The sequence below is a fragment of the Copadichromis virginalis genome, linkage group LG11 (assembly GCF_057382275.1).
Source record: "Copadichromis virginalis isolate Kocher_CV1m ecotype Utaka linkage group LG11, C_Virginalis_male_GT1.1, whole genome shotgun sequence".
In the NCBI taxonomy this organism is placed as follows: Eukaryota; Metazoa; Chordata; class Actinopteri; order Cichliformes; family Cichlidae; genus Copadichromis; species Copadichromis virginalis.
Genome location: NC_140628.1, coordinates 25,127,615 through 25,140,033, shown reverse-complemented (window position 1 = coordinate 25,140,033; position 12,419 = coordinate 25,127,615). Strand labels below are relative to the sequence as shown.

The 12,419-nt window shown below is 44.1% G+C and overlaps 1 protein-coding gene across 1 annotated transcript in view; it reads right to left on the bottom strand.

Moving 5' to 3' along the window:
- The window catches only part of grin2db (glutamate receptor, ionotropic, N-methyl D-aspartate 2D, b), a 64,028-nt gene that overhangs the window by 25,674 nt on the left and 25,935 nt on the right, over positions 1 to 12,419 (bottom strand). Inside the window, exons 2-6 of the mRNA XM_085471530.1 lie at positions 9,873 to 10,212; positions 9,365 to 9,571; positions 8,102 to 8,368; positions 4,676 to 5,004; positions 3,400 to 3,514 (exon numbers count right to left, since the gene is read on the bottom strand). Of these exons, the coding sequence (XP_085327656.1) occupies positions 3,400 to 3,514; positions 4,676 to 5,004; positions 8,102 to 8,368; positions 9,365 to 9,571; positions 9,873 to 10,160 (1,206 nt within the window). The 5' untranslated portion in view covers positions 10,161 to 10,212. The remainder of the gene's footprint in view (positions 1 to 3,399; positions 3,515 to 4,675; positions 5,005 to 8,101; positions 8,369 to 9,364; positions 9,572 to 9,872; positions 10,213 to 12,419) is intronic.

Below are 12,419 nucleotides of genomic sequence, written 5' to 3'. Positions count from 1 at the left end.
GTGTGTGTGTGTGAAAATGAGCCTCGCTCTCTCTCCTCTGACACTGACGAGGGGAAAATCCCAGCGCATTAAAGGGAAAACATCCCCAACAGGTGACAAGGCTTCGTATTAAGGATTCCTGAACAAATGCTGTTTTATAGAATATGCATGACACGCCAGGCGTACAGGTGCTCGGTAGATGTGCACACAAAACAATGGTGAGGCTACAATCAGATGCAGATGAAGCCCAGAAACCTTCAGGACTATTTAAGTCTGATTTTCACTTTATTTTAGAAAAAAAAAAAAACAAATCAGCAACTATTAGTCTAAACAACATCAAGAAATCGATTTCTGTGAATGGACAAAGAATAAAGTAAATAAACATGTTTAACTGCATTTTCATTTGAATAAAATTCTCTTATAGTTCTACTTATTTTCTCTTATACATATATAAATTTACACATATATAAACACTATTAGGATTGCTCTAAACAGTCAATTTCTTCTACTCTAGGACCTGGATGACATTAAAGATTGAGGATATTTTAATTACACTCCTGTCGGGCACACAGTTCTAGTCTAACTTGAAAAGTTTGTTCACCACTCTGAAGTACTCATGAGTTTTGGAGGTTAAGCAAAAAAAATAAATAAATAAAAAAAAATAATTCATCAGCTAGAATACTTTACATTTAACTTAAGATGTCGTTTCTTTTTTTAAGGCCATCAACAGACAAAAGTTGCACAGACTGTATACTGAGCTTTGTTTGTTCACAAAGCTCAGTATACAGCTGGATTTTAGCTTCATTAAAGATAAAAGACAAAGCGTTTCATCTAGGGGAATAGTGAGTGAGAATGGCGAGATATAATTAACATATCACTGAAATGTTGATCTTAATGATCATACTGAATAGCCTGTTAATATACTTTCTGTAAAAACAATGGGAATATTTCAGTGTAGCTTTACTGAACCTTATAATTCTGATAATTCTATAATTGCAGCTGTTACTACGTGTATAAAAATGTTCAATCTCAAGTATGATCGTATGCAGACACATAGAAACATCAGTCATCAGCTACATACACTCACTATCCACTTTATTAGGGTACACTAGCTCAACAACTCCTGCAAATATCTAATCAGCCAATCACATGACAGTATCTCAGTGCATTTAGGGACGTAGGCATGGTCGAGACGACCTGCTGGAATTTAAACTAAGCATCAGAATGAGGAAGAAAAGTGACTTGAGTGACTTTGAATGTGTCATGGTTGTTGGTGCCAGAAAGGCTGGTGAGCAGAAACTGCTCATCTACTGGGATTTCCCACACAAACATCTCTAGGGTTTACAGAGAATAGTCCAAAAAAAGAGAAAATATATCCAGTGAGCAGCAGTTCTCTGGGTGAAAATACCTCGTTGATGCCAGAGGTCAGAGGAGAATGGCCAAACTGCTTCGGGCTAATAGGAAGGCAACAGTAACTCAAGTACCTACTTGCTACAACCAAAATATGCAGAACAGCACATCTGAAGATACAACAGACTGAACCTTGGAGCAGATGGGCTACAGCAGCAGAAGACCACTCCTGTCAGCTAACAACAGGAAAGTGACGCTACAATTTACACATTCTCATCAAAATTAGACAATAGAAGACTGCTCTGATGAGTTTTGATTGCCACGTTTGGGTGGTAGCGTCACAATTTGGCATAAACAACATGAAAGCATTGGACCCATCCTGCCTTGTACCAATGGTTCAGGCCTTTGGTGGTGTGAGAATATAGGGGATACTCTCTTGGCAAGGGTTGGACGCCAACTGAGGATCATTTAAACACCACAGCCTACCTGAGTATTGTTGCTGACCATGGGGAGCACAGTGTGCCCATCTTCTGATAACAAGCTACGTCCCAAAGCTTAAATAATCTCCAAAGTAGATTCTTGAATATGACGATCTCAATCCAATAGGAATGTGAGCTCATGAATGCACATCCAATCTGCAGCAACATCATCATAACATGAAGCAAAATCTCAGAGAAATGGTTCCAGCACTTTGATGAATCTATGCCACAAAGTATTAAAACAGTTCAAGAGCCAACACACCTGGCACCAGAAAGATGTAACTAATAAAGTGTCAGGTGAGTCCATTTATTTATTCCAAAAAAGGAGCTCATGATTAAATACTGAAATGTTTTTGCTGCAGTCCAATCTTAATTTTCATTAGATTCATGCTCAAATATAAACTAACAGCTGGGAACGGATTTGCAAAGTTACAGTTTTTTGTGGAATGGAATTGGTATTTTTTGGTAGGTTTACAGTTTGTTTCCCGAGCCGACACACCAGCAAGTGAACGAGGTGGTGCTCATCAGTGTCTGTTCTTTATGGGGCAAACAGAACGATGGCTTAAAGGAAAGGGAGCTAAAGCAGCTTGTTTCAGACAGTGGATGAACTGTGGGACTGCAGACCATGTTGAAGATAAATAGGGATTATTTTGAAACATGAATCATGCAACACTGCTCCTTTAGAGTCCAAGAATAAAACCTTTGCCACCAGCGGCCACTCAAGTCAATCCTCATAAACTCCCATGGCGCTATGTTTCCATGCCCCTTTCCAACAACTTCAAAACAGCTAATTCAAGTCGCTAAACTGGAGCTCTATTGGTGCCTTTTGAAGCAATTTCAGTAAAATTATCAAATAATATGGCCTCCCTGTGGTCATGGGGGGAGGCCATTGTTGCTTATTGGTCAAACCAAAGAAAACCAAACAAAAAAACATGAGAAATGTTCAGTTTAAAGTGATATATATATATATAAAAAAGCAGGAAATTTCATTTTAGAAGCTGGAGAGCGTGCATGTTTTGCTTAATAGGTGAATTCAAAAAATTATAATCATCAAACTTGAGGATGATTAGATGTTTGTCAATGCTCCGATCATTACAGAGTAATAAGTGTGTCCGTTCGTGCGTGTGTGTGTGTGTGCAATCTTGTTTGTGGTATTACGTGAATGCACTGTAACCATGAAATGAACTGAATAAGCAGCATTAACCAAACAGGCAGAGTACAGCAAGTGTGCACATTCACAAAGCGCAGTCAGATGGTCAGCAGCAGCAGCCAGCTTCTCTCTCCTGAGGCACCAACAGCGAAATCCTGAACTTCACATGAGCATGCACCTTTGTGACCTGCATATCTTCACTGTCAAGTTTATGTGCCTATTACTCGAACATGAATCTCTTCTACTTGCTCGCATACTGTAGAGATATTATTCATTTTGCTCAAATCAGCAAAAAAAGGTTGCTCTGGGGGTCAGCAGCTAAGAGCTTTTGTTTTGTTCCCTACTTGTAGTCTCAAGACTGTCAACAAAAAACTAATTATCCTTTTACACCTCAATAAATCTGCAAATAAAAGATTCAAAGAAGTTATGTCATGTCCTTACATCTTCCCATCCACGTCCAGGTGTCCACGAGATGACGTCCAGGAAGGGGTTGGCCAGGTAACCGTCACTATTAAAAGAGTAATCTCGACCACCAAGCGTGATGTTGCTGAAATATCTGCATTGAAGAGCGGCAGAAGGGGAGAGGACAGAAAGCGCATAATATCAGCGAATGAATTAACATTCATCTTAAAGATATGAGGAGAAAAGAAACGTCACTTGTGTTTGATGCAACAGAATGCCTGCCCTGCTCTCACTTGAAACTAAATCACAGATCCTCTGTGGTGACAGTCAGGGCTTGTCTGTTAATCAAATGTACAGACGAATGATCAGACACACAGAATTGTCAGGATCTTTGAAGTCAAACAACTGCTGCTCTCGGCATCGGCTGCGGGCTCTATAGTTTGTCTGGTAATCACGCAGGACAGGCTTTCTAATTGTCTCCTTATGTCATCTTGCTGGCTTCAAAACACAAAATATGAGAGCTTTTCTTTTTTTTTTCTGTAATGCATGACAGAAAGCTTCATATGGAACAGCAGCTTGTAGTTGCAGACAGTGAACAGCAGGTAGCAGTGCAAAAAAAATAGAAACGAAAACATCTTTCTGCTCTGTTCCTAGACATAATTTATAAACAAACAGAGGAGAATCCATTAATCATTTCCCAATAATTGCCTCACCGTTTGTGCTGAGGATCATTTACAAAAAAATTACAGCAAATAAACTAATCAATTTCATGTTTGAAAACTACTTAGAGTACTCTCTCCATACAATATTGTGTTCAATGTGCACATAGAGTGAGAATGACTGGTGTTATATATGAACCGGGGTAACCACAGCCACCTGAGATACCTGTTAAGAGTGTGCTGCTTGTGCGTTTGTACAGCCTACGAGGAATATATTAAAGCTAGTTCATTAATATACATGAGACATGGTCTGCTTGCTACAGATGCTGTGGTAATTTCGCCAACTCACAACTACACGCACCAACAACATCTATTTTGCATGGATGATAGCCAGCTCCAAATTCAGATATCCCTTTTGTGCCTGCTCTCTGACACTGAATTTACCAGCTCCACCCATATATCTTCCAGCTCATTCTGGCGAAGAACCAGACCTCCTTTCATAGACTAAACCATGTTCCATCTCTATTTCTGTTCCTTCCTATTTCAAAGATTTTGTCTGGAGCTTGCCAGCTGTGTTTTACCCTCCAACCTAATATTTCTCCTCCTTCCCTCCTCATTTCTCTAGAGCTTCACTCTTTCCCCGATATCTCTCTCACCTCATCCTGCCTCGCAGCCTCTGGGTCTGATTGGCATCCGTCATGCAGTTGGTGACAAAGTTTGGCCCGCCCGTGGTTCCGTATTCCTTTCGCATTGCCACTGCCCCATGAGTCAGCACCGACACACCGCGAGCGATCCTTCGGCGGGGCTCGTCCCTCCAGCCCTGAGGCCGTACAGCAAATAAAGCCCGGGGCAGGTTTTCCATGCCCAAACCGGAGAGGGCTGGTCCCACAGCAAACCACATGTGCGAGGCTCCGGCTTGACCTGCGGCCCAGGCAGCTCGGAAAACCAGCTCAGCCTCCTCCTGGGAGCAGTACAGCAAACGTACCTGGAGGACAGCAGGAAGGCAGGGAGGGAACAGGGACGAGGGGAGACACACACACACATACACACTAGTGAGATAAGGAGGGGAAAGGGGAGACGTGGAGAGAGACAGAGGGTGGGAGAAGTAAGGGGAGAAAGATAGAGCCGGAGAAGAGGTGTACCTGAATGGGAGGGGAGGAGGTTTGATAAAAAGGCCATATCAGCAAATAACAAGGATGCTGGATGAGGTAAGAGGAGCGATAGCTGTAAGCTGATGTGATAAGGTGCATGGAAGTCGGGTGTTAGACTTCAAGAGGGATGCAGGCGCTCTAAAAAGAGGGAAGACTGCAGGGCAGCATGTGATGTGTGCTAAGAGGTGCGTAGCAGTAAAGGTCAGTGCTTGATGAGCTTAGGCCTAATGAAACAAGTTACATTTATGGTTAATAAAAACAGAAGTAAAACAAGGAAAGGAAAAAAAATCAAACAACTCTAAGCGGTGGAGCAGAGAAGCGGCAAGGAAGAGGTGGGGATCTAGAAGAGGAGGAGGAGGAGGGGTGGCGGTTAAAGTCCAAACACACCTGAGGGAAAACAAGGGGGAAGAGGTTAAGCTCTGACATGTTATTAAAAAACAGGATAGAGAAAGACAACGGGAGACAACCAGGGCAAAGTGAGCGGATGAGGAGGATAGTCAGAGAATAGTCAGTCCTTGGAGATCAAAAAGGGGGGAAGGAGGGTTAGAGAAGAAAAGCAAAGGATGATATTTTGGTGAAATCAGTGCCTGGAGAGATAAGAGATGTTTGTGAAAGAAGGGTTTGGATGATTGAGTGGGGCTGGGAAGAAAGAGAGAAAAAAATATTAAAGCTAGACAGAAGTGACATGGGATGAGCGCCCTGCTGCAAATGCTGAGGTAAGGAGGGTTGAAATTGACAGGGTTTTTAAGGGGTTACTGGGAAACTGGAGAGAGAAGGAAGTGGAGAGAGGAAGTAGCATCTGGAAGCAGGAAGTCAGAGAAAGAAGGTGAGGGCAAATACCAAAAAAGAAGTGAAGTGTTTAGAATAAATGAGGAAACCAAAAATAAAACTACAGCTTGAAAAAAAGAGACAAAGCAGAATTGAAGGGCAAAAAAGAGAAAGACAACTCTTTCATGCAATAGGAGGGGGTGTCAGGGAAACAGACTGAAAGCACATTTTGAGAATTGCGCCTTCATTGAATTTTGAACTGTAATGGCTTGGCAAAACAATCCTGCCCGTATGCCAATAAACCTCCAGTGAATTAGGCAGGGAATGAGAGTGACAGAGGAGGAGGAGGAGGAGGGAGACAGAGGGTGGAAGACAGAGATTGGGAGACTTAATTGAGAAGGAAGGATGAAATCAGCTGTTAAAAAAAGACACACAATATCTAAAGATAGGAAATGAGGATGAGAAACACAAAACAGACAAAAAGAGCGAGATGAAGACAGAAGGAGCAGAAGAAACACTGACAAAGCAGAAGCTAGAAGAGGAATGGGACAAATGAAAGACAGCGAGAGAGCCGAGCTGAAATTGACCCAGACCTGCAAGGGGCCATCTACAATGTGGAAGACATTATCATAAATGTAGCGCAGAGAAAGAGAGAGAGAGAGAGAGAGAGAAGAGAGCACGCAATGCAAACACATACATCACTAGCCAATCACGAGCATTTATTAGCAATAGAGAAAAGCTAAAACAAGGGAGCTGTCATGAAAAGCAAGGTTAAAAAGCAAGCTCTCCGTATAGGCAACTCGCCGCAGGCGGTATGTTAGATTAACAGTGACACCAGCTGAGTGGAGCCTAAGGAATCCAATACACATGCACACACTTACAGACACAAATGCACACGCGCACACACACACACGCAGAGCTGCAGTAGCCATTCTGGGACATTAGCGATGACATTGAGACCCAGACTAAACCGAGCCAACGGTAAGCAGAGTCTGTGGCCAGGAAGACGTGCAGCAGGAGGGATGTGCAACTGAATGAGTGGTAGCCATACAGAGATGGGGGTGAAAAGCAAAGCGGCAGAGGAGACTGAGCTTGTCTCCAGGCAAAGAAGCACAGGAGGGGAGGCAGAGAGGGAGAAAGGGAGCTTTGAAGGGGAGGTGGGGTAGGCATAAGAACACGGACATTAGTAACAAATCTGAACAGGAGGATCATGGGGGTTAAAAGGGGGCTTAAGAGAGGTTGGTGGTATAAAAAAATGTGAGTGAAAGACAGTGTGATGAAAGTGGATGTATGAAAGAAGGTAAGAAGGGGCAAGCATACAGTACAAAGGAATGAAACGTGTCAGAAGTACAAAGCAAAACCACAAATCATCCTGGTCAAGATTAATAAGTCAAAGAAAATTTGAAGCATAAGCTTTAGAATTGATTGATTTTCTTGTAATATTTGGATATTTTAAGTTAAAGCCAGTTTAAGTTTAAGCCAAAATAAAGAGAGTGAGAGTTACATAATGGGAAGCAATTGTGTAGCATCAGCTTGTTAATGGATGAATTATGAATTAGAAAAAGGAAAAAAAGAAAATCGGTTACGGTCATTTTCTTCCAACAAGCAGCTGCGCACTAACTGATCGCTCATTACAAACTCATTCTGTGCGGCTAAATATTGTTTTTTTAAGACGATGAACAGTCCTGTTTATCTTCTTTTTTTTTTTACAATCCAGTTTCTATTCATACAGTAACGAGTATGACAGGCCGAAAACACCAAAAAAAAAGAACACGACATAAGACATTTGGCAACTTTTTTAACCTTAAAGCTTCTTAAAAGGAAAACGGGTGAAAACTGTATGATAAGTGCTGGATTTCTTCAGCGCTCCGCATCACCACAGAACATACAATGCTACACAAAAGCCAGTCGGCAAAGTCAGACCGACTCGTGGTTTTTCGTTGTACCGATGAACTCTTTATGCTTTGGCAAGACGGGAGGGGAAGAGAAGAACAGAGGGATAGAGGAGAGAGGGGAGAGAGAGACGTGAAGGGACAGAGGGAGAGATGAAGAAGGAAGGAAAAAGCTGGGAAGCCACCTGTCAGAAAGGGGGGCCCCCAATGATAGTTGCAGCACTTCCTCCCCTTTCCTCCCCCTCTCCCTCCTCCCTCCCCCCTGTCTCACCTGCGCCTCGTTCTCCTTCAGCAGCCTGCGTGTGCGTGCCCCCCCAGGGTCGTCGGTCACGTTCAGGATCACCACGCTCTTCTTCTCCCATCCGATGAACGAGCCGTCCGTTAGGCCCTCCACCACAGACAGGAAATCCCGGTAGCCGTGGTGGCGCGTGGACACCACGGAAAAGGAGGTCCAGTCGTACTCCTCCAACACCTCAAAGATGACTTCTAATTGGAGTGCGGTAGAGGAGCTGAACTGGAGAAAGACGGAACCTGATTCCTAATTTGGGGAAGATAGTGGCAGATGTGGTTAAAAATCTCACTTTAAAATTCCCCCTCTGTGTCTAAACTGTAGCTGCACTAGCATGAGTAACTAACAAACAACATTTTCACTAAAAAGAACTACAATGCCCTGGACTGCTCCATCTTTATGCACAACATCGAGGCATCACGGGGCTTGTAGTTGTTACAGAGCAGCAGCAATCGCTCCGCCGCAGGGCTAAAACAGCTTGGATTGTTGCACGAATTCTCCTATGACATCCAGAAGGGAGTGTTTCTAAAAAGTCTGTGCAGGAGGTGGGAGGGAATGAGGATTAGGCGAGGGTACAGCTTCAAAGGAAGTTCATCAAAGTGCTACAATTTAATTCCTCAAGAGTAAATGGTTAAAACAGTTATTTGTAAGCACAAATGCACTGCTTTTTATTTCTTCCCCCCCTTGTTTGGTGATGAAATTTGGCACTAGTTTTCTCTGATGCATACACAATCATGTAATTCAAAAAAAATGTACAGTCTGCAGACACATCCTTACTCACTGACATACACACTCGTGTCTACTCACTGCTTCCCTCCCCAAAACATCACAGGCATAGCAATAGCCCCAGTTGGTGCCATTTACAGATCAAACACTGTAAAGTTTCTGCAGATCAGTGACCCTGACCTTCAGCTTGCCCTCCATCCCGCAGGCACTTCCCTGGCACCTTTTCTTCACAAACAGGATGTGCAAAGTTGTGACATTGTTGTTATGGGGATAGCAGTTTTCCCTTTATAGTCCATTAAAAATCCCGTCAATCCGAGATGCTTCAGTGTGCGACACATCATACTAAGATTGTTTTACCTGCTTTTTCTCACAATTGCAGCTACACAATCTGGGACACTGGCCTCTTGTATACATACATATATATATATATTTTTTTAATTCTCTCCTAACTTCATCTCACACACACTCAAGTCGCAAACACCTCCTCACCTACCCCAATTACAACCTCCCTCCTCCTACCTGTGGCATCCTCCCCAGCCCCGCTCCCCCTCCTACAGCCACTATGGGCAGTCCTGTTTGTGCAGAGACAAACTCCAGCATGGGGGCCAAAGGTCCCCAAGCTGTGCGAGGGGGCCTCTCCTCTTCATAAACCAGACCCTGCAGGGGCCGCGCCGCCAGCAGCTCACACAGCTGGGACAGTACTGTCTTAGGACTACTGTCATTCACCTGCAAGATGAAGGGAGGAACGAAGACAGACAGAGAGAAAAAGAGAGTGGGTCAGTGTGTCTTGACTTTGCCTTAGTCACAAAGAAGGTGTCTGTAGTATTCATGGCATGTCTGGCTCCTCATACAAGTTGTGGTCAAGGAGCAGAGCTCCCTGCTCATTCAGCAGGGCCTATACACACAGCAGCAATGTGCTGCCTATTCAGCTAAAATAATGAGTGATTATGAATAATGGATCGTCATTGTTATTCCCCTCCTTCAAGTAAAGCTGAACAAGCACTAGATAGAGGAGACAGTGTCTAACCTGTAGCCAGATGACGTTAGCAGAGCCCCACTGGGTGACCACGCTCTCCCCCAGGGAGCCGTAGACCCGGCCAAAGCCGGGATAGAGCACCCTTCCCCCAGGCCCCGCCACCGCCGCCTCCGCCTGCACTGTCGCACCGGCGTGGATCACGGCGATGTTGAAGTTCATCATGGCCCCTGCATCACGCTCCCGCGGACTCGGCCGGAGCAGGAGGTGGGGGGAGGCGTCCACCAGACCTGCCCACTCTGCCAGGACCAATAGGAGAGAGAGAGTAGGTATGGCGACCATGGCAACCTGCCGAGGGGGGGAGGCAGATATATATCGCACTAAGAGAGGGTGCCTGAAAGAAAGAGAGACAGCAAGGAGAAGAAAAAAAGGGAGGTGAAGAAGAAGGAAAAAAGCAAGAGCGAAGACATTAAGTTAGACTTTTCTATCATGTCCAATACAGAGGACATCAAATCAAATTAGAGAATAAAGAAAAACTGAAGAAAAGAAGAGGGTAAGAAGGACACACTAAGTAAGAGTTGTAGAAGAAAGAACGGGGGAGAAAAAGAGAGAGAAAGTGATCAGAGACTTCATACAGTCAACTGGGAAACAAATTCTGAATCCAATCATGAGGTAATGAAAGTTAGTCTTGGTTGAAGAAAATACTGGACGAAAGATGCAGGATAAGAAAAAAAAACAAAACAATGAAGGACGGAGAAGAAAGGAAGACAGAGAGAAGATGAAATGGGTGCTATTTAGGCTGCAGGCTGAGGAGAAACAATAAGAGGAAAAATAGAAACTGGCCGTTAGAGAAAAGGTGGGTGAGAGGGAGAGAGAGTTAATAGCAGACAGAGACAAAGATTGGGGCGGAGGTGGTTATTGTGCTGCATGAATGATAACAACAATTAAGATAACTGTAAACACACTCGCCCTCACGCGCAACCGCGTCCACGCGCATACACAAGCATGCAAGCGTTTGAAGCCACACAAACATTCCTGAGATAAATTCATAGCAGCACTGCGCCTGTAGAGCACCTTAATGATAGAGAGATATGAGGGTTAATGCAGTATGCATGGCTGTACGCGCTCACATCCACGCAAACAGCCACACAGAAAGATAATGACTACCTGGGAGATAGCAGGGTTAATATGTGCACACACGCACACTCTCACTAAAAAAAAGAGAAAAAACACAGCAAATCATTTTCAATTTGCTCCTGGTGCCAGCTGCCCTCCTTCCCTCCCTCCTCCATCCCTTTCCCCACGTCCTCCTCACTTTCAGCCCACTCTCTTGTGCTCTGCCGTTTTTACATTCCCGTCTCTTCTCCCAGTTTTTCATGGCTTCAGGTACCAGGCACAGTTGCATTGATTAGCAGGGGCCTTCTGACATAATCTTCTCTCTACAGTAACTCTCTGTGCCTCTGTTTGGCCTATCCTCCCCTCTATGTTGTTTGCTCTGTCTTCATCCGACTCGCCTCTCTTTGTCACAGTCTGCCGATTCTTTGACCCTGATCAGTCTTTTGGATAAAAAAAGACAGCAGTGAAGAAAAAGAAGGACCGGAGGAATGCAAGATAGGGAGCAGCCACAAGAGAGAGCTGTGCAATGAATAGGAATGAAAAGTACTGTAAATATTCGGAGCATATGACTTAGGATGTACTGAGCGAGAGACTGTGTGGAGGAGCAGGCCACACGGTGGCGGGGGAGAGGGGAGGGCGAAGGTGGGTGGGGAGGTTGGAGGTGGTGTAAAATATGACAGGGGAGAGTAGCAGGAAAAGAAATATTGATCACTGGGATGTGTATACGTGTCTGGCCTAGGCAAATGTACTGCCAAACCTTCTGTTTTGAGTGACAGGGTGTGTGTGGTGGGGAAGTAGAGAGAAAAAGGAAGAATGAGAGAGAGCGAGAGTGGGATGAGAGGGTGAATAAGGGAGGCTGATAGAAATGGGTGAGAAAAAGAGATGGAGATGTGGAGAGATAGGGGGAGACAAACTTGTTAGTAGAAGAAAGGGAAAAGGAGGAGCTAATAATGAAGAGGAGAGGTAGGAAAACAGGGCTTTGTTGGGTTTTTTTCCTCTTTTTTTGGTTTGGTTTCTGTGTTTTTTGATGTAAGGAAGCTGCGGTAGGAAAGGACATACGGAGACGGGCAGAAAGGTAGAAAATGAGAACGCCAGAGATGGAACTGCAGGAATACAGTACATCATTTCATTTGGAGAAGATGTATTCTACGGTGCCGAGCTCACAGCCAATAACTGTTAGGGCTGTCACCGTATTTCAGTCTCACGAGGTGTTTACGTTGCACTGCACAACCAGTGTGTGCTATTCCACCTTCGGTGAGCCTCGCTGGAAGCGCGAACAGCGCATTACTACATTCAGCATCCACATTTCTTACAGCACACTCTGCCCGTTATCAAAAGTGCAAATTGCAACATCTCACTGGGGCGTGCTTCAATAAAGTTAATTATAAATAAATCCTCATTTAAATATATCTTACTATAAGTTCATTATTTTCCTACGATCTGTGAAATTTTGCAGACTGAATAAAAAAAGCAGGCTTACATTTA